The 20,372-nt window shown below is 41.4% G+C and overlaps 1 protein-coding gene across 3 annotated transcripts; it reads left to right on the top strand.

Annotated features, from left to right (window-relative positions):
• Window positions 1–1,132: 1,132 nt before the first annotated feature.
• Window positions 1,133–20,059, top strand: LOC120742986 (adhesion G-protein coupled receptor D2-like). 3 transcript variants are annotated; one of them, XM_040046526.1, is made up of 9 exons: window positions 1,133–1,764; window positions 2,964–3,079; window positions 5,975–6,095; window positions 12,264–12,305; window positions 12,422–12,475; window positions 12,569–12,716; window positions 16,038–16,096; window positions 16,183–16,213; window positions 18,224–20,059. In XM_040046526.1, the coding sequence occupies exons 1-9, from the start codon at window positions 1,672–1,674 to the stop codon at window positions 18,229–18,231; spliced, it is 672 nt and encodes a 223-aa protein (XP_039902460.1). In that variant the 5' UTR covers window positions 1,133–1,671; the 3' UTR covers window positions 18,232–20,059. The 3 variants fall into 3 exon arrangements, 2 of the variants coding, with proteins under 2 accessions (XP_039902460.1, XP_039902459.1); XR_005698011.1 differs by having other exon boundaries at window positions 16,038–16,213; XM_040046525.1 differs by lacking the exon at window positions 18,224–20,059 and having other exon boundaries at window positions 16,183–16,507.
• Window positions 20,060–20,372: the final 313 nt, after the last annotated feature.

Genomic DNA, 20,372 nt, shown 5'->3' with positions numbered 1-20,372 from the left:
AGAAGACTAGAAAAGTGCTATATAAGTTCCAGTTTAACCAGTGGTTTGCTTACAACCTGTAAAATGCAGTGTATGTTTCTTGCCCTTCCTTTTTGCTGTTGTCACATAGTCAGTGCAATGCCACTGGATAAACCTCAGAGCAGAAGATGCCTGTTTGATGCAGGAAGTGTACTGTGAAGGTGAGGAGATGCTTGATGCTTGTAAAAGCTCGCTGACATGATGCACGAAGCCACCTGATGAAATCTGTCAAAGACAAACTGTGTGGGTGGATTACATGAGTAGCACTAATGTTTTACTAACTTTGAAGTACAATAATGAAACAGATGCCCCACTTAACACAAAGTGTTCTGTAGTAAACATAAATAAGGCCCATACAGTAAAAATGTCTGCCACCCTGCTGCTGCTGATGAACTCTCTCTGGCAAATGCTTGACACTGCTTACGTAAATAGGCTTCTTTTAAAAATGGCTCTATTTGCATGACAAAGCCCGATGGTTTCAGGGTGGGGGGCAGAAGGAGAGGGAGGAGTTTGAGTCTGTCGCAAAGAGGAGGCAGGACAGACTGGGATTGTTGGACAGATGCACTGGGATCGCCAGCTCTCTCCCAGTCAGGAGATCAGACTGCACTGCAGGGTGTATCGAACGCTGTGGTTGAGGTATTAGCGGTACTCGTCTGGATTTGGGTTCCATTATCCGGTGTAGCTGGATCTTGTTCCCATATTACCTCACACTACTTTTTGTATTGGTTGGAGGAAAGAAGGGATTTAACATCTCCCATAAACTGGGAAAAAACTGAATATTTGCGAACCAGCTGTGGAAGAGTGACACATGCTTGCCATCAGCACTGTCATGCACTGCTCACAGCAGCACCTGAAATGTTTATGGCTTAAATGCTCATAATCAGTGGCGTTTATCTAGATTTAGCAGAAATATAATTCATAATTGCACTGGTGACCTGAATGGTGTATTACAGCAGAACGCTACACTGGCTTAGAGATGATGGGAACCCTGCTTGCTGGACTCATACTCTTCCTGTTTGAGGTAATAACCTTCTCATTTTTCCATAATGATTTAAATTGATACAAATTATTTGATGTGTGATTTTTTTCATTGTTGTTACCTTTGGAGGTGCAGAGTTACCCTTCAGAGGAGACATTCAGTGGGACAGGCTTCATAGCGCTCCTCTGTTGAAGCAACGTCTTTAAACGTGTCGCCTCTGTGACACCAGCACAGCAAGGCTGGTATAGTTCAGCACGATAAACTAAAAACTACAAATAAAAACAGAACTTTAGAAACAGAACTTTCATATTATGGAATTACAAAAGTAAATAATTTAAAATTAGAGGAAATATCTTTGGATTTGGTCTTTGTTTGAAGAACTGGCGTGAGAGAGCGTTGGCGCACATTGAGGATGAGACGTGACATCTGTTGTGTCTTTTATAAATTCTTATAAAATTTCCTTGAAAAATGCACACGTAATAAAAATGATGTATTTAAAAACCGAACACTAACATACTAATAATATAATATACCACACCAAAATGAAGTAAAAATATAGAACTATAATAATATGATAATATAACTCATAGTATTATTTGATATGCAGTTGTTCTGTTATTAAACTGTTTTCAGGTGTGCCTGTTCTGGTTGTTGGGGTAACCCTGGTGATATCCATGGACAAATACAAAGCAGACGATCATTGCTGGCTCAATGTGAAGACCGATACCATCTGGGCCTTTGTGGGACCTGTGATATTTGTCTTGACAGTATGTAATCTTATTTTTGCTGTATCTGTCCCTGATTTTCATTCTAGTCAGTATCTTTATTGGCCAAGCAAACAAAATTTCATGTCGCACATTTTGTTCCAAATTTCATGAAAGTTTATAGATGGTAAATGGCCTGCATTTGTATAGCGCTTTACTTAGTCCCTATGGACCCCAAAGCGCTTCACACTACATCCAGTCATCCACCCATTCACACACACATTCACACACTGGTGATGGCAGCTACATTGTAGCCACAGCTGCCCTGGGGCGCACTGACAGAGGCGAGGCTGCCGGACACTGGCGCCACCGGGCCCTCTGACCACCACCATCACCATGATGTAATAAATCTTAGACATAATCTGACAGAATGCTGTTGCCATAATTAAGCCAACAGTAACCACATAAGTAACTATCCTTATACTAAAAAATTAGAGATCATCTATTGTTACTAACAGTCGTTTTTAACAGTAGAAGGTTCGAGTGATGTGTGAAAAATGTGACATTGAAAAGAAAGTTTACAAAAAATAATTTTTATTCATAGCCACTTATATCCTGATGAAGAGACTTTACACTTTGTCTTATGTGTCTGTTTTTGTGGTGTTTTTTTATGTTTTTTAAGAACATTTAAATGTGTTACATAGCAGTTCCCATTCTTTTCAATCACTTCATATTATAAGGTTAAAACACCACAATATTAGAGGAGAATATTATCATCCAAAAGATCAAATGATTCCCTATGAGACAGTGGGAAGGAAGAACCCGCTTTTAACGGGAAGACTTCAACAGATCCAGGCTCAGGGAGGGAAACACAGAGTCACCAAACCAAACACAAACTGGAGAGTAGACAAATACCAATACGGTAAATTTTACTAATAGAAATACAAATATATAAACAAATACCTGGATGTCTTAATGAGAGTATCAGGTCATTCTGGATTTGTTGCAGGATCATAACAGTGAGTGTTTCCTTTATTTGTATATTCTGTTCCCTCCACCTGACAGAGGCGAGGAGCTGTGCAAACTGAAATCACGTACACTGCATTCACTGAATGCTGTTTGCTGCGATTTGATTTCCTGCAGCCTGAGCAGAAGGGGAACATCTCCCTCCTCCTCATGTGAGCTGGAGGCCAAGTGGTTCTGCAGTGGCACGTCTTGTGTTTGCCGGAGGCCGTGTTGATGCTGTTGTCCTCTGCCTGCAGGTCAATGCGGTTGTGCTGTGTCGGGTTGTCATGGTGACTGTTTCCAGCGCTCGTCGCCGTGCTAAGATGCTCAGTCCAAGCTCAGCATCAAAGATGCAGACCTATGACCTTACCTGGTGAGATACAATAAAGTTTGTAGCACTCTCTGTCACTCCCTCTCCTCCTGCTTTTTCTGTGCTCTCCTACGATTTTTTTTCTTCTGTTGTCTGGCCAAACTCGCTCTGCCTCTCTCTCTCTTCACACAGATACACACAAGCTTGCTATTTTCTTTTTGGTTGAGCAACCCATGATGAATAGAGACAGTGTGAGAGACGGGGAGTTTACTGTGGGAGTTGTAAGTGCTTATCAGCTTAACACCTGGGCCCTGCACAATTGTTTCTGTGTGTGTGTGTGTGTGTGTGTGTGTGTGTGTGTGTGTGTGTGTGTGTGTGTGTGCGTGCGTGCGGTTGCTACAACTTTGCTACAACTGTTATTCTTTAAAGCACTTTTCTTTAGAATTTCTCCTCACATTAAAGGACCGGATTGTTCCCTTCTCCTATTTAGCATTTCTGTTCCTATCAAGTCCTCTTAAAATTAGGATACCTGAAAAAATGAGTTCCCCACCAGGATTGGAAGAGGCACAGAGGAAGAGGACAGCCAAACGCTCTCTGTAGATGTCGTACAGTACGGTGTTTGTTCGTTTTATGTAACAGTCACAAGTGTTGTTGTCCTGCTACACTAACTGTTAATTACATACATGTAAAAATGTATTAGTCTTCCAAATGCTGAGCAGCAAACACGAATTCCACCCAGTTCTGTTGCAGTGCTACAGTTAAACTTAGTAGCTCTGCTACGATATGCTTTTTTCTTTTCCTGTTAAAATGCAGATCTGTGGTGAGTTTTTGTTGTTTTTTACATAAATATTATTTCAGACACAGTCGGGTTTTCATTTTCTGGACAAAATGAATCCAAACCATTTGATGTTTACCCCCTTAATATCCACTCTTTCATCATCGACCGGTTTAAGGTGTGTCTTTTTTTTTAGGCCCAAATAAACGTTACTTTTTTAAACCGTGCAAATATATTTCCCATTACATCCTATAAATGTTAGTTTTCTGCTTCCAATTAAGCAGATATTCTTTAAAAAGTGGTTAAGATGTTAAAATCATTACAGATAGGGAAGAAATTATTATTTAATGCACATCTACATGTACCTGGCTCAAATGGTGAGAATTCTGGCTTCTCCACTAAAGGCTAAATAAAATCTCTATATTATCCATGTTTAATGAAACTTCATGTATATGTCTGACTTTCTAGGAGAAACACTGGTGTATCTGACACCACATTGGGCTTTCCAGCTGGTCAATGACTCGCTGTCCTTCTCTAGAGCCGACAGCTTCTGCAGAGGGCGGTTTAGCTCTCTCATCACCTCAGACCAGAAGGAAGTTCTGGAGCTGCTTCGGCAGGCTGGACTTCATTCCTCCGTCTGGGTCAGGGATTCCAGCAGAGTAGCTTCCAAGCCTGTGGCGCTCTCCCAGCAGTGTGAGTGAAAACACAGTTTTAAGCTGCAGATTTTTGTTTTGTTTTGTTTTACGTGAAACACCTTTTTGGTCTCATCTTTCAGATTTGCAGTTCTCAGCTCTAAAGTTTCCAAAGGAGTCGCGTGAGGGCTTTGCACACGTCAACAAGTCCTTCCCAGCCCTCTCATCTGTCAGTGTTTGTGTTCGAGTTCAGTGGGACCCATGGTGGAGTGAGGTGTCGACCATATTTTCCTACGCTGCACCTGTCTTTACCAATGAGTTCCAGCTGCGAGGCCAAGCAGACATGCAGGGTCGCATTTTGCTGGCGCTCATCATCCATGGGAAGCACCTACCATACAAGGCATCCTTCCCAAATGATGGTGCGTGGCATCAAATCTGTGTCACATGGCAGCAGAGTGGTGGCCACTGGGCTACCTATGTGGACGGAGACAGGAAAGACACAGGCTCAGACACAGACACTTCCAGGGATATCTACGGTGATGGGATTCTGATCCTGGGGCAGGACCAAGACTCTTTTGGCGGGAATTTTACAGAGCCTTTCTTTGGAAATATAACTGACCTAAATGTCTGGAACATGTCTTTGGAATCACACCATGTCCGTCTGCTAAATGAATGTTCACCAGTCACCCAGGACCTGCTTTTCAGTTGGAACCTTGAGCTCCTTAGTAGCCACCCTGTGGTCAAAGAGGTGCAGGCCCGATTGTTTATGTGAATGTGGCATCTTCAGTAATGTGCTTGTCAGAGGGTAATGCACAGGTCAAAATATTAAAATGAGAAAGTCTTGCTGTCTGAAGGAGAAACTGGGATCTCACATATTTTACCTGATAATTTCAGATTCAGGTAAACAAAATGCTTCAACCCGGCATCAAGCAGCTCTCTTCCTTTTTATCTCAGCCCAAAGCTGTTTCCCCCTCTCGCTCTCGCTGTCTCTTCGTTCCCTCACAAACAGACTGAAAGTCTGTGCCAGTGTTACGTCAATTGAGGAGATTAGAGGGAAAACGACTTTCAAAAATAAAAGGGAAGAGAGTGTTGGCTTTGTCCTTGCAGACACAGTGTAGTCTGAAAACTCAATCTCTCTACCCAGGTGCAGCAGTGTGACAACAATAGTGGTTTGAACAAAGGCAACCTCTTCTGCCTTGCCCCATGAAATGGTTATTGGCCGTATAAGCACCGGGATCATTGAAAGAAAGATTGCAAAGGAACAGGAGCACGACTGTGGTAGGCGGTAAAATCTTTAGCTATGGAGAGATCTTTGATGAGAATTCAAGGAGGAAATATCTGAGAAGAAAATGTCATCAAAATAACTTGAAAACTCCGCTCCGCTCGTTCCTTCTGTCTGTCCTCAAGTTTTATAACAGGGTTAACAAAGAGAAAGAAAAGTACTCAGGAATCAACACAAGGTGAAGTTTTCTTTCATAGGTGTGAGACCTCGAGCTCATCTTTGCACACACCCGGTGTTCATGGATGTTTCATGTACATGTGTGCTTGCAGGGCTGTGACCCGTCCAGTTCTGATCCTGCTGCCTGTCCTGGGTCTGACCTGGCTGTGTGGCGTGCTTGTCCATCTGTCTGTGGTAGTTGCCTATATTTTCATTGCTCTCAACTCCTTCCAGGTAAGCAAAGCCCCAGCTCTTTGCATATTGCTGTAATATTAGTGGTTACTTGCAAAGGGAAACAAAACAGCAGCTGAATTGTGTTCATTTAGACAATGTGTCGATGTGATATATAATCTTTCTTCTTCATTTACTCAGAGAGGAGAATTCAAATTACATCATTCATTTAGACTTTTGATGCCAAAAGCCACACTTCTGGCTTTATGACGTGCACATGTCATCTACAGGAGAGGCTCTTAAATGAGTAAATGGCATACAGAAACATATAATACACAAGCTCAGCGTGATGAAACATTAATAAAACACACCACAGAGGTGTTTGGACCAAACAGCACTGAGGACTCCCTGAAGGTAACTGCCCAATGAGAAGCTCTCAGATAACCGCATACTTCAAATGATACAACAAAGAGACAATAACAAGTGTTGGTTGTTTTGTATGGTTAGAAAGCAGAGGTGTAACTGTAGACTGTCTTGTGAAAAGTAACATTTGTGTTTTATTAATCATAATTAATGCAACATTACAGTTGCTTATGTATTGGGGGTTATCTACCAACTGGAATGTCAGTGCTTTGAACCTCGGCTTTTCAAGGGAACAATTCTATACTGAGAGTAGCTCCAGGTGCATCAGTCAGTGAGTGGGTGTGATTCAAAAAATTTAAAAAGTGCATAGAATAAAGTGCAATATGGATGTGTTCGTGAATTGGTGAATGTGTTGTGTAGCGTGGAAAGTCTTTGAACACCCAATAAATGTTTAAGAATCTCCCATTGGCTCATTCGGGCAGCCTTTTCACTTGAATGGGTTGAATTAGGTATTCAAGCAATCAATTACTTGGTTACTTTTGTCAAAAAGGTTTATTGTTAAAATGATTAAATGTATTAAAAAAGGTTTAAAGCATTTTTTTTGTTTCTTTTGTTGTAAAGAGGGAAACAAAGAACCCCAGCCTCTTCCAGTGGTTCAGTCTTCCTCCACCTTCTTGGTTAGCAGCTGCATAGTGAAGTGTATCCAGTGCTGTGATGTTGTGACTATACATGTTAGTGTAACCAGCACAACAGCGGAGAATACCACCTCTATTAAAATTCAGTACAGTAGTGGTGTATAAACACACAGAGCCTGAAAAGTGATGAGTGAAGAAGAAATGCTCAGTGCATCATGGGAAGCCTCTCAGAAGTCTCAATTCAATTCACTTGTATTCATGAACAATAATACGACTATAATCCAAACTGGGGGCTGGTTCCATAGTAGAGGGGCCTGATAGCTGAAGCCTCTCATTGTACTTTAGGAAACTGTAGGAAGCACATGTAAGCCTGCAGTGTTCTGCATGAAGTGAAGGAGTTTTAGGGCGATTGTCAGGTTTGATGATAAATGAGAACGCCACATGCAGACTCATAAGCAGGCGGGGCTTAAATGAGAATAACCTTCTACTGAAGGCGGGACTGAAATCCAGGCGATAACATGATTACTGCAGACATGTCTGAATAAATAAAGCTGGATATGATCTGCATAGCAATGACAATGTATGCCATCTTTTTAACACTACTCCCAAAGACAGCATACGTATGTAATGTCAGAAGTATTGTGTAATGTGAAATCACATTACAATCACATTATTGATGCAGTGATGTCCTTATACGTACATTCTTCAGTCATTTAGACAACAGACGTATAACCTAACACACAGTTTGTAGCAATAAAAAGCAGTACGGCATTAAAACTGACTGTATGCCAACCAAAGCCAACAAGTACCTGCAACAGAGATGAGCAATCAGGCTGCCTTTCAGTTCAAGCCAATTCATGACTCAACAAAATTAGAGAGAAACACCAACAATCAGATAATTACCTATGAGCAAGCACCAGGAAAAAACATCCGGCAGAACCAGGCTAATGGTGGAGCAGCCATTAGGAGTAAAGGGAAGAGAAGGGAAAAGAGAAGAAGGTTGTAAGGAGACAGAAAACATCCACACTACGGGAGAAAGAAGAAAAAATAGCATTGCAGGCTCCATTTCTTCATTACTGCTACAGGGACTTATATCTAATAAGATTAACCCCAGTTATATCTCAAATACCAGCTTTCATAAGAGAATGCAGCCACAGACACATCTCCAGCACAGGCCTTTACAGAATGTAAAGCATCTGCAGCGTCGTTTAACAGAGTAGTTTCGAGATGCATGGAAAAAATAAATACATAAAAACAGTGCATACAGGATCATGGTGCCACTGAGTTGCTCCCCATATGGAAAAGAAATAGAATAAACTTATAAAAGACTTGCATCAGATGTGGCCTTCTTCATATAGTGAATCATATAAGGCTGATATGATTCACTCATGAAAGTGGCCACTTTCATATATTGTTTTAGTAAATATCCAAAACATACAAGTTTCATTTATATCATTTTTCAAGGGATCTTATATCTGTTTTCACCCTTGTATGCTTTTCATACAAGTTTCACACAAGACAGATACAAACTTCAGAAGACTTATAAATATATTTTCCATATGGGCATATTTTAATCTTTCAACATTCACCAGGTCACAATGAACAACTTTCTCTCAGCAGTCATTAGTATCAGTATTTTAGTAGTAATATGATTTTTTATTTTTTGCTGTGATATCTGCTGTTGTTTTTAGTGTGTGTGTGTGTGTGTGTGTGTGTGTGTGTGTGTGTGTGTGTGTGTGTGTGTGTGTGTGTGTGTGTGTGTGTGTGTGTGATGCTGGAGAAACCTCCTATATCACTGAACTTCAACAAGTAGTTGGTTTGAAGAACTTTTGGCAGATGTTCATATATCTGAGTGCTGACAGAAGACAAGTTTTGTTTATCTGATAGAATCATGACGATGCAGGAAGTGACATCACTGACTTGAGCTCTAAAAGTGCACCACCGCCAAGCTGCAGCAGTTCACCACAAAATACTTTAATATGTCTTTGTGTTCTGTTTATGTGCGTGTGTGTGTGTGTGTGTGTGTGTGTGTGTGTGTGTGTGTGGGAGGTGGCAGTCAGTACTTTGAACCACAGGTCATACCACATCTACTTCGAGCTCTCCTGATAACACAGGACTCAGTTCCTCTCTCACATTCATCCTTACGTCCCTCTTTCCACACACTGGCTCTGTTATTCTTGTAGCTTTCTGTGCATCTCTCCCTCTCTGCCTCCTTCCTTCTTCTCTTGTCCTTTCCTAAACCTCCCACCCCTCTTTGCCCTTCCCAGGTCTTTAATTAATCAAAATGAGCTAGCCCCTGGGTGACCCTCAGAGAGCTGCTAGTTAATTTAGATTTACTGCCAGTGTCCAGCTGAGGGCAGATAACACTACAGTAGGAGTTTTTCCTCATGTAGGTAGGAGGAGGATGCTGGGCCAGCCTGTCTTCTTCTTCTTTCCACAAAAAGAAAAAACAAGAGTGTAGAGAGAAAGAATAATAACATATCATTTGAGGTTAGACACACTGCAGGTTATGGTGGAGGGGGGTACAGTAGCTATAGTACAGCATAGCTACTATAGTCCCATCTCTTTGTATTTACACGAGCATTTATGAGACTGCATGTCTTCTGCACCTTCAGCAAAGTCTGAAATTAAAAGTGTTACTCCAGGAAAAGACACAACATGTGTTGGAAAACAAATAACGCTGATGAATTAATAAATGTTCACACACTGTCCAGTTCAGTAGTTGAACCATTCAAGCCAGTTACCTATTGATCATACAATGAACTGACTGCAGTATTTAAATGTTTCACGACATCTCAGTTTACATTTATCATTCATTTTACACACTGTAGTTTTTAACTATGACCCGAGAACAAAAGTAACTTAATAATGAAAAAAAATATATTTTTAATTTTTAGTAAAATTACATTTGTTTTCATAATCAAAAGAATTAAGAACTAAAGACATGTTGGACATATGTACTTAAAATACTAGTAAGAACACAGAGGCTTTAGTAAGAGCTATTTCACACAGAACATGCTTATTTATACACACAAAGGCAATAATTTAACAAGAAACAAAATTTTTTATTAACAATAATAAAGACCTAGCATAACAGAAGCCAGCCATGGGGAACCACAAACCAGTGTACTGTCAATGCTGGTCCCAGGCCTGGAGAAACTGGGAGGTTTGCATCAGAAAGGGCAAATCAAACAGGATCCATCGGGCCCAGGTTAGCAACGAACACCTGCAGTGGTTTGGCTAACACGTTGCCAGCTGATACTGTGTTACTGCTGTCTAATTGGAGTTGTAATTGGAGCACACTTCAGTTGGTATAAAGGTGAACAGAGCGAAGGTGATGACAAGGTGTTGAGTAGGTTTGGCATTAGGAAAAGGAATGTGGAAGGATAGATGGTAGTGGACTTCCTGACAAGGATTGAAAGGGCTGTGCTGAACTCACAGAGTGAAATATAAGAGAGGAGGAAGGTGCCCACAGGTGTACTACATCCTGAAGAAGGTGCAGGAGCCTGCAAGGTGCTATCAGCACAGTCGTTAGCGTACCTTTAGGATTAAAGAAGAAGCAGCAAGTGAGGGCAAAGATTAAATGTTGCTGGACAAGCTGACAGATGAGGTCAGGCAGGAGACTCTTTGTGATAATGATGTTATTAGACAACACTGATCTGCAGTGAGAGTGGGGAGCAGGTGGGGAAAACCTGGAAATGTGGAGGTATGCTCTGTAGAGAAGGGGAATGTATGTCGGGAGCAGAAGACAGGATATATATGTGTGAATGGGAAGGCAACAGGTGTAACGGTGAAGATGCAAGAAGCAGAGGTAATGAAGGTGGAGGAAGAGTGCAAGGAGAGCGTCACAACATGCTAGTGAGATCAGTCAACGTCTGGTTTAGACAGAGTTGCACAACAAAAAGATGGGAGATGCTAACATTGTCTTTGGGAGTAATAAGGGACGCAATTAGAAATGAGGCTGTGAGCTCAGACAAAGTAAGAGACACGCAAGGCTGGATATTTGAAGAGGAGGGGTGGTGGGTGTGTTGCACACAGGATGAATGCTTACATTCAAAATGCTTATAAAGTGGAGTTATTATGAAGAAGAGGAATTCTTTGCTGAGGATTTTATTTTATTTCTGATTTGGGCGTCTGACAGCCTCATTCTGACAGAATTCAAAATCTGTGAATCCAGCCTGTTCAGTTCTCACATCACATCATCAGTAGTTGTCTGCCATAGTGGATGTGATACTAATACTGGTTACTGCTTGGCAGTGGTTTCTGGAGTCTTTGCTGGGTGAAAGCCGGTGCAAGCTGCTGCAGTAAAAACCTTCATAGGTATTGTTCTGATTGCTGGCTCATTCCCCATAGATGCACGTTTGTCTGCAAACACTAGCTGAGCAGCAATGCAACTGAAAAAGTGTGACACAGACCGGAGATGGAGAAGCTTTGCCTTTGCAGGCATTTTTCAGAAGATACAGCTTTTACTTTGAAGGCGATTAATCTCCATTTCCAGTTTGTGTCACATTTTTCAAAGTTTCACTACGACTGAGAGAACCTGGACAGTGTTTGTAGAGTCCATCACTTCCATTCAAACTACAATTGCAGCACTATTGGAGCAACCAAAGCAATCACAAAAAGGGTTGTGCCAGCTGGGTAATACACAGGTGGTGACCAGCTGTCACTGACAATCTAGGGCTATGTGACTGGGGTCACTTGGACAAGTTAATATATGACATGGTTAGTGGTCACACATCTCAGTAAGTATTTCTATACAGCCTTAAGTATTTTACATGTAATTATTATATTTTACCCTATTGTTACATTATTAGCACAACATCTGATTACTTTCCAACCCTCTGTGAATGGTACTCATGGGCACTGATCAATGAACAGTGCTCTGATTATCAGGTTGAGGAAACCTGCAGCTGAGACTGAAGACGTCACTTGGATGAGTGATGAATCGTTTCTACGTCCACATGAACAGAATCAGCTTTTTGGGGAGCCATGAAATGCAGCTCTAAAATTTGTAGTATTGCGTTCAGTTGAGCTGAAGCTGAAATTTGCTGACTCTAACTGCAGCTCTTGTCAGGAGTAGAAAACCACATCGAATGACGGTACCACAGTATGAAAGCTTTGTTTGAGCGAGGTTACAAAACAGAGCAGTGAAATCCATATAGTCAGTATGAATGGAGATGATTCTTTTCTGTCTTCATACGTGCTTCTTAGTGCACCTCTCTTCTCTCCACAGGGTCTGTACATCTTCTTAGTCTATGCTGTTTACAACAGTGAGGTAAATGCATTCAGTCCCGCTTTTGTCCTGCAAAATCAGAGCACATCCTTGTGCATTATGTGAGGCTGCAAGCCTTTTGGACAAATCAGTGGGTGTAAAGACTGCTTCTCATTTAGGTGAGGAATGCCATAAAGAGGATCAAAGAAAAGAGAAAGGCCTTATCTTTCACGGTGAGTGGGCAGAAGGATCCATCGGGACAGAAAATAAATTCCCTCTTCAGAAAAGTGGACTGAAATATGGACTGGATTGTGATGTTTTGGCAGAACTGCTCCCAGCCAACCAGCTTCCTACCTTCTCAGAGGACCCCGATCACTTCCTGGGGCCACAGCCTACCGACGACCTCCAGCCCTGAGACCAGTGAGACGTCTGTACCTGCTGGCACTACTTCCACATCCATGGTCATCAAGAACGGTGAGCTGACGTGATGTGCTCCTCACTCAAATATCACACATTTTGTTAAGATAAGATAAGATAAGATAAGATAAGATAGAACTTTATTAATCCCTCGGGTGGGTTCCTCTGGGAAATTTGGAAAGAACACTGATTGGAGTTTATTGATCATGTGTCTGCTGTTAGAAGAAGGCTCAGATTCAGCCAAACGCTGCAGCACTGGTCAGATGTACAGTGCAATAAGTAATGACCCAGAGCAAACTGCCCAGCCTGCTCTCACCCCAACACAGTTTCAGATACTGAGAACAAAACTGAATAAAGAGGTGGGTGAGGTGGGCGGAGCAATCTCAAAAAAACTTTTTGCAAACTCCGTGAAACAGACAGTGATTATTAGCATCTACTGTTTTCAGGTTCTGTAGCCCTGGTTATCTAAATGCGTATAGACCCGCCTGTATATTTGCCTCACAATCACCATAATCGTCTTATTGTTGGGCTTTGGCTGATTAAAAAGTTAGATAACTTTTTTATCACACTTTATACATTTATGACTCAACAGGTTTATCACCCAATGCAAAACACAAAATGAATCTGATTATGACCCTATCTGATGAAGCAATCCCACTGCAGTGTAGCTGAATGATGTTTCTGTGAACACTACACAGCGGCTGCCTCCTCTGGAGACAGCAAGAAAACATCACCTTGATCCAGCTTCAGTGTTATGAGTCTTTGTGAGTTACAAAAACTGTTATTGTGGGAACTATAATAAATCAGCCATCCTTCAGACTTATCAGATGCTGTGGATGTGATGCGTCCATCATCAACTGACTTTTGGCCATTGTGAATATTATCATAAGAAAACATTGAATGAAGTTTTATTGTGGTGCAGTTATATTTATCTGCAAATCCTTCAGTTAAACTAAAGGCATGTTTTGAAGACAAAAAGTCTTGCACGAGTTATTTTTCACCTCTAGAATAGTGAGAACCATGGAGTCTGATTTATAACCAAGATATGTACTTTAATGCACACATTAAGCAAACTAGAAGGTTAATAATTAAATTTCATTATCTGTGTCTTTACCACACATTTGTAGGTGTAGATACTGTGGGTTCAGTGAATGCTTACATTGCACTGATTAGAATATACTGGACATTCAAAGCTAAGATTCAGCGCACTGTGTTAGAGGCTGGGATTGGATGAATTCATCATATATACAACCTTTGATCATTGTTTATGTCCAGTTGAATGAATCAGTGCACTCACATATTAAATGAACTGAAACCAGTAGTGTGATCTCCAGTTTTAATCAGCCTGTCTCAGTTGTTTTAACTCTAAGTATCACAAAGTAATGTGGTAACATCTGGACTGACGGGTTTACTGTCAGCATTTTATTCGCTAGTTAAAAGGCTGTAGGCTGCAGCCGTCGCTCTAACACTGTATAAATGTAACAGGCCTCAGTGCTGGTTCTAACAGTCTGAGCTGCTTCCAGCTTTATTTGTGAAGAGCACAGCAGCTTCCAAAACACGTAGCCAGCTCGTACAGCTGCGACGTAAAATTTTCATAAACTAAGATGACCTTAAAATAACGGGGCTACGTGCGGTGATGCTAGCGTTAGCCACGTTAGCACGTTACCTTCACAGGTGGTCAGACTGCATAAACAGGCACTCAGTCAGAGGTTGGGCTCTCCGTTTCGCTGCAGGGTCCCTTCATTCTTCATTTATCCGTGTCGAGCCGAGTGTAAATCCCGAGGCTGGACGGCCTTTGCACGAGCACACACGCTTCTTAGCAGGACGAAGCTATGAGCTAGAAAAGTCCAGGCAGACAGCCTGTGTCTGACCAACCAATCAGAGAGCTCCTTACATCCCACGGTGTGGCTAATTTGAATAGCAGCAGGATTTTTAAAATGAAGTTGTTAATCCAACTGCTAATCCAAAAGTTAATCCCTGAGCAAACAGGAAAGGGAAATTGAAGCATTTTGAAATTCACTTAATATTAAAGTGCAATTCGAAAATGGTTTTTGAAATGAAGTTTATTAAATTGGAATTCAAAAATGAATTTACAAATGCAGAATTGTACAATTCATTATTTAAGCACAGAATTCTTTATTTCGATGTGCGTGGCTCTTGTGGTCCTCCATATCCCCTCCCTCTACTGTTGCTACTTCAATCATGAAACTGATCAATGATCAGCTGATCAGCTTTACTCTCTTGTTTGTTTGTCACTTTGCACATCGCAAATTAGCTCGCATAGACACATTAGTTGTGCTGCTTCTTAATGACAGTATGTTAGCTAACAACCCCAACTACCAGACTCAAACCATTCAAACCAGAAAGCTTTAATGAGCAGCTGGATTTGTCTCACATTAACTGGTTGGACACAGAGGACATCGAAATGCAGCTGAATGAACTGAAAAGCTCGACTCTGTGGGGTCAAAGTTTGCAGAACTACGAGCACAGCTGGAATCCACAGCTGTGCGTGTTCATGGAGCTGCATGTTCACCTGCTGGACATCACTACCTGACAGGTTTAACTGTCTTCAGAACATTGCAGAGGCCTTATTGACAGTGTTTGGCTCTACATGTCTGTGTGAGCAGATTTTCTCTCACATGAGTCCTCAGGTATCCGTCTGAATGCTGGACACTCGGAGACCAGAGATCACATTAACATGTGTGTCTCTGTATTAACAAACATGCCATATTGGCCCAGTTTATTTTTCTTATCATTGTTGTGAGGAGACCATAAATAGCATTTGTATTTTCTGTTGTTCAGTTCATTTGCTGTTATGGATAAAAAGTCTTTTTTTGTTTCAAAATAGCTGATAACTATTCGCTGACAGCTGCCAACATCTGCGAACATATATAATTCTATAAAGTGGTTCTATATAGTGTGTAACTGTTAGTATAGAGCGTTATTAAATTTATTGCTAATGCAATCATATGGCACACTGACTTCTGGGGGAATTTTAGATGCGCTCATCATCAGAAAGGTTGCCGACCCCTGGCCATGATGATTGAATGAATGATACGTTATAATAGTGTGCTTCAGACTCGGCTCTTTTCATAGATGAGTTGATCCCATCTGTCCTGCTGACATAAGCAGTGATTAAACGCTTCATTGTTAATAAACAGAGGCAGAAACAAAAGAAAAAAGTTCTCCATGAAAATTCTCATAATGCTCTTTTGTCATTCAAATTGTTTGCATTTTTCATTCTCTCTGTATTTTATAAAGCTTCCTTTGTACTGTGATGTGCTTATAAGACTACTTTGGCCTTGCATAAGCAACTGTGTGTGTCCTCAAAGACAAATGCAAAGTTTAAATACAATTAGGTGTATTTTGTGCTTGCAGAGAGTTTCAGAAAGGAGAGCTTTGTGAGTTTCTTTTTGAACCCAGGATCCGGAAACCAAGTAAGTCATGTGTATGCGTTATCAATACATAATGTTTTCTATTACATCTGCTGACTAAGAATGTATCGTGTTTTTGTCGTTAACAGGTGGTACAGCTGACGGGGTTCAAGCCATCAGGTACAGAGCTAAAATCCCCCGATACTGTGTTTGAGTTGGTTGGGAATTTGTTGCTTTACGTTCACACCAAAGTTCAACAGCAGAACAGAGAAACTGATGTAAAGAGAACTTGTGAGGAAAAGAAGAAAGTATCCAACATGATGAGCTGAAATAGTGGCACCGAGCTGAAAGTCAGAATTAAGGAGAAGCAGCAATAAATAATTACAAACTGACAGCAAACACAGCAATGCAGGGCAGCCGGTGAACAGTGAAGTGGAACGACTGAATTAAAGGCCACGAGTTGTTTTGGTCTGATGTGAGCAGCAGTGACTGAACTGCACAGTAAACAGCAGCAGGAGCTCTTCTTCACACAGAGACACCCTCTCTGAAAAAAACAACAAACAGCAGTTGTTGAAAATATGAATATTTTTGCGTTGAATTGATTTGAAGTCTGTTGCTGGAATCGCTCACAAGCCTTACTTGGTGCTTTCCATTTCAGGCGGGCAAACTGGATGTATCACAGTGTGCAAAAGTCAGACAATCACAGGATTTCAGGGGGTCATAAAATAAATGAAATCTGTGAAATCCTGTCAGCTCATCATTCTCAGTACCAGAGAAGTGAATCGCATTGTTGACCACTTAATATCCAGTTGTTGTATAGTAGCCAACAACTGTCCTTGTGGCTTAGAATTATGGACAGCTGTGGCTCATCAGTTGGTTCAGGTTGTCCCTGCACTACCTGATGTGGGGACAACCTGCCCCTTGTTCCTCCAGTGTGCAGTTTTAAGTGTCCTTGGGCAAGATACTGAAGCCCGAACTGTAATTGGTGTGTAAAGTTAAAGCAGCTTGAGCGGTCGGTACAAGTCTGCCGACCATTACACTGACCGGACGTGTAGAAAGAGTGTGTAATTAAACCTTTGTTTCTATGTGCACATGAAACCTTAACCCTGGCCTGATGGTGGGCGCTCCATACTTCTGTGATCTTTCTGATCAGAGAACCTCTGATGGCAGAGCTGCGTTTATTCACTCTTTGTGAGATGAGTTTGGTCAATGCCATCACCTATAGGTTTCTGAAAATGACTGCGTGCTGTTGGCTGCCTCTACCGTTTTAATATCCATCTGTGGCCTCTGTGCCTTCACAGATTCCAGTGTTAGGAGTGCTTCGAGTCCTACCTGTTTCTTCTTTATCTGCCTTCAAACTACACTACATGGCGTATTCAAAAAAGCCTTGAGAACAAAATAGAAATAAGCATCTGCAATTATGCTCATTCAAATTCCTCATTTGACATTTGAGTTGGCTGAATGAAGTGACTCATATACTTCAGTGGGCTTTTGTTGATATTATCTTTTAATAGTATAAGAGCTCTATAATGCTGTTAGAATGTGGAATGCTGTTTTTAGAGTAATTTCAATGCTTGTTGCACAAAGAGCAGAAGAAAACATAGTAGCTGTAATTTTTCACTTAGGATGATGAGATTCCTTCCAATGGTGTGAAGAAAATCCACATTTAATAGAGAGCTGGGGTGCAAAAATTAAGGAGGGGCAGGTTACCTTTTCTCCCATTGTCTCTATTTCCTGCTTAGCGTGTAGCATTAGGCCGCATAGCTGTCTTTCATAAAGATGAATGTGCAGACACACACAACAGATGGTCCCCATATTTCCAGAGGGCTAGGTTGTCTTCAATGGCTCCAAATTGGCCGCCGGTAGAGAGAAGGAAGTTTGGAATAGATTCATTAAATGTTTAGGCGCCTAGGAGGACGGTTTGGAGTGCTGCGGGCGTTCATTGTTGACAGCAGAGACAAAGCAGAAGTTCATTCCCTTAATCAGAAAAATTCAGCGCTGGCCATTCATGCTGTCAGCCATTAACCACTCCAGCACCTGCTCTCTCTCGCTCAGCCTTTCATTCCTCTCGGTCCCTCGCTTCTCTTTTGTACACAAACATGCTCTCACTCCCGTAACACAGACAACATTAAATGTCAGACGGAGCCGGGAGTCATAGCTAATGCCTTTCACTTTGCTATTTCAACGCAGGTTGTTGAACTACAAATGGAGTGGAACCTATACTCACTATCTGCACACGCATCTTCATCATCGTCATGACGCTGAAAAATGGATGAAGATGAAACCCCGATGCCGTCACTGTCCTCTTCTCAGATCTCATCAGAATCCGTCTGATAGTTTACTCATTTGATGTCTGGCAAATGTTGGACTGAAGAGGCTTTTAAATCCCAGGACACGCAGTCCACACACAAAAATGTGCTCTGTTCACTGTTGTTGCTCCAGAACAATGTGCCCATGTTTTTCAGTTCAAAGTGCAAAATCAGAAGCAGGTTTTACGACCTCACACTTAACTGTGAGCAAATCCAATGTCCCACAGGTGACCCGCAGCGCAGCGATAGATTCTATCATCCCATCTTTTGTTAATTAGAGAAAAGGGCACAAGTGCGATGCCAGGGATTTTTATCAAGGTAATTGAACATTTTAATTTAAAAAAATCCAAGCAGAATAGAGCCAACACCAAAGTGCCTAAGACTGCAGTCTCTCCACGTGACACTCGAGGCAGGCTCCAAATCCAAATCAGTCCCCGTAAACTCGACAGCATTAAAAAGCATGTTTACAGCCTGATGCTGCTTTTCCTGACAGGCACCTGTAACCAACAGGTGTGTGCTAACTCCTCCCCCATCAGCGTTATCTGACAAATACTGCGTGGGGCAGTGTGCTCCATTTTGGTCGCATTTATTAGTCTGTCTTCAGCTAAGCACTAATTAGCACATATCTGTGGATCGGGCCTGCACAGAACACCAGCACGATCCCACCCGAAACATTCAGGCTGCAAAATACCGAGTCCAGAAAACACGAGGAAGCGTGTCCATCTTTTATATACAGGTGCATATAATCAGACACAAATTAGTGATGTTTCGTTTTTGTCTCGGGAGACCTTTGAGTTTGTGGCCACTTGTTCAAATGTCTGTAGAAATATTTTGTCACAGTAACCTTCACCCTCACTTCACCCAAATAACATCAGCTCGGAGGTGTTTCGCGGTGCTCCTGTTGTCAGTCAGTTAGAGCTTTTTCCAGGTTTCTGTGATTGCAGATCTAAAGTACCTCCCTGAAAACTGTTCCAGGGAATTCTGCATCATATTCAGGAAACAACAGGAACAACTGGAAGCTGCTGCCATAATGAATTTCTAATACAACCATGTGCAAGTGTCTTTGTATATGGGATGGTTATCTAATCATATTTCCCATTTAGACACATTTAGACATGTTGCTCTCTCATTCATTTAAATCTCATGCACAGTAAATGCCAGGCTTCATTCTGCTTCCTCCTGCCCACACGTTCAGTGGAAATAGCTCCGAATCAGGCTTAGCATTAAAGATGAGAAAAAGGAACAGATTCAGCGTACCACTCAGATTATTAATGTGGGTTTAATGTTCATAAAGTAAGACTGTAGACGTACAGTTCGACATGTGGAGTGTAAAACACAGATTTGTACTGACCAGATCTCAACAAACAAGTGGAGCAATGAGTATGTTTGTGTCTGAAATCGGATGTATGTAGGCTCGTGTTATCTGGCTCGTGTTATTTGCCACAGTAACTGTGTGCTCGTGTATTTTGTTCTACAGCAACAACGGTCTCAGTATGTGGAGGGGAAATGATCAAAATACTGTTCAGATATCAAAGTAAGAATTTGACATGTTTTTATAAATCGTGCATATTTAGAGATTATGTAGTTGGACAGCAGAGGAAGACAGTTTCTGTTCTGGCATCCTTAATCACTTAATATCCACCAGATCATTGGCGACCTGTCTGTGATTAAATTAACATCTACACCTTTAAATAGAATTTTATTTGAAACGCCAACAGAAGCTTTAGACAGAAACATGTTGTTTGTCTAGTCTGCCTGTTTAGCATGTGGCTAACAAACGAACCCTAGACAGGTCACTGATCAGCTGGTAGATGTTGGGAGGTTAAAAATATTTTTTAAATGCATAAATAAAAACATCTTTAAAAGACATGCTACCCTTTGGAAGAACTGTCAGTATAACTGTTGTATATTTCAAACCACCGACATTCCTGTCAGGATGTCACTCGTGTTTTACAACATAACATAACTGACGGGAATATTTCCACAGTGAGACAACGCTCTGTGCCTTTGGTGCAAAGCTGATGAATGTT

This window comes from Simochromis diagramma, unplaced genomic scaffold (assembly GCF_900408965.1).
Source record: "Simochromis diagramma unplaced genomic scaffold, fSimDia1.1 OVJJ01000005.1, whole genome shotgun sequence".
Taxonomy (NCBI): Eukaryota; Metazoa; Chordata; class Actinopteri; order Cichliformes; family Cichlidae; genus Simochromis; species Simochromis diagramma.
The sequence above is the reverse complement of the archived record's forward strand: the minus strand, read 5'-3'. Positions and strand labels throughout refer to the sequence as shown.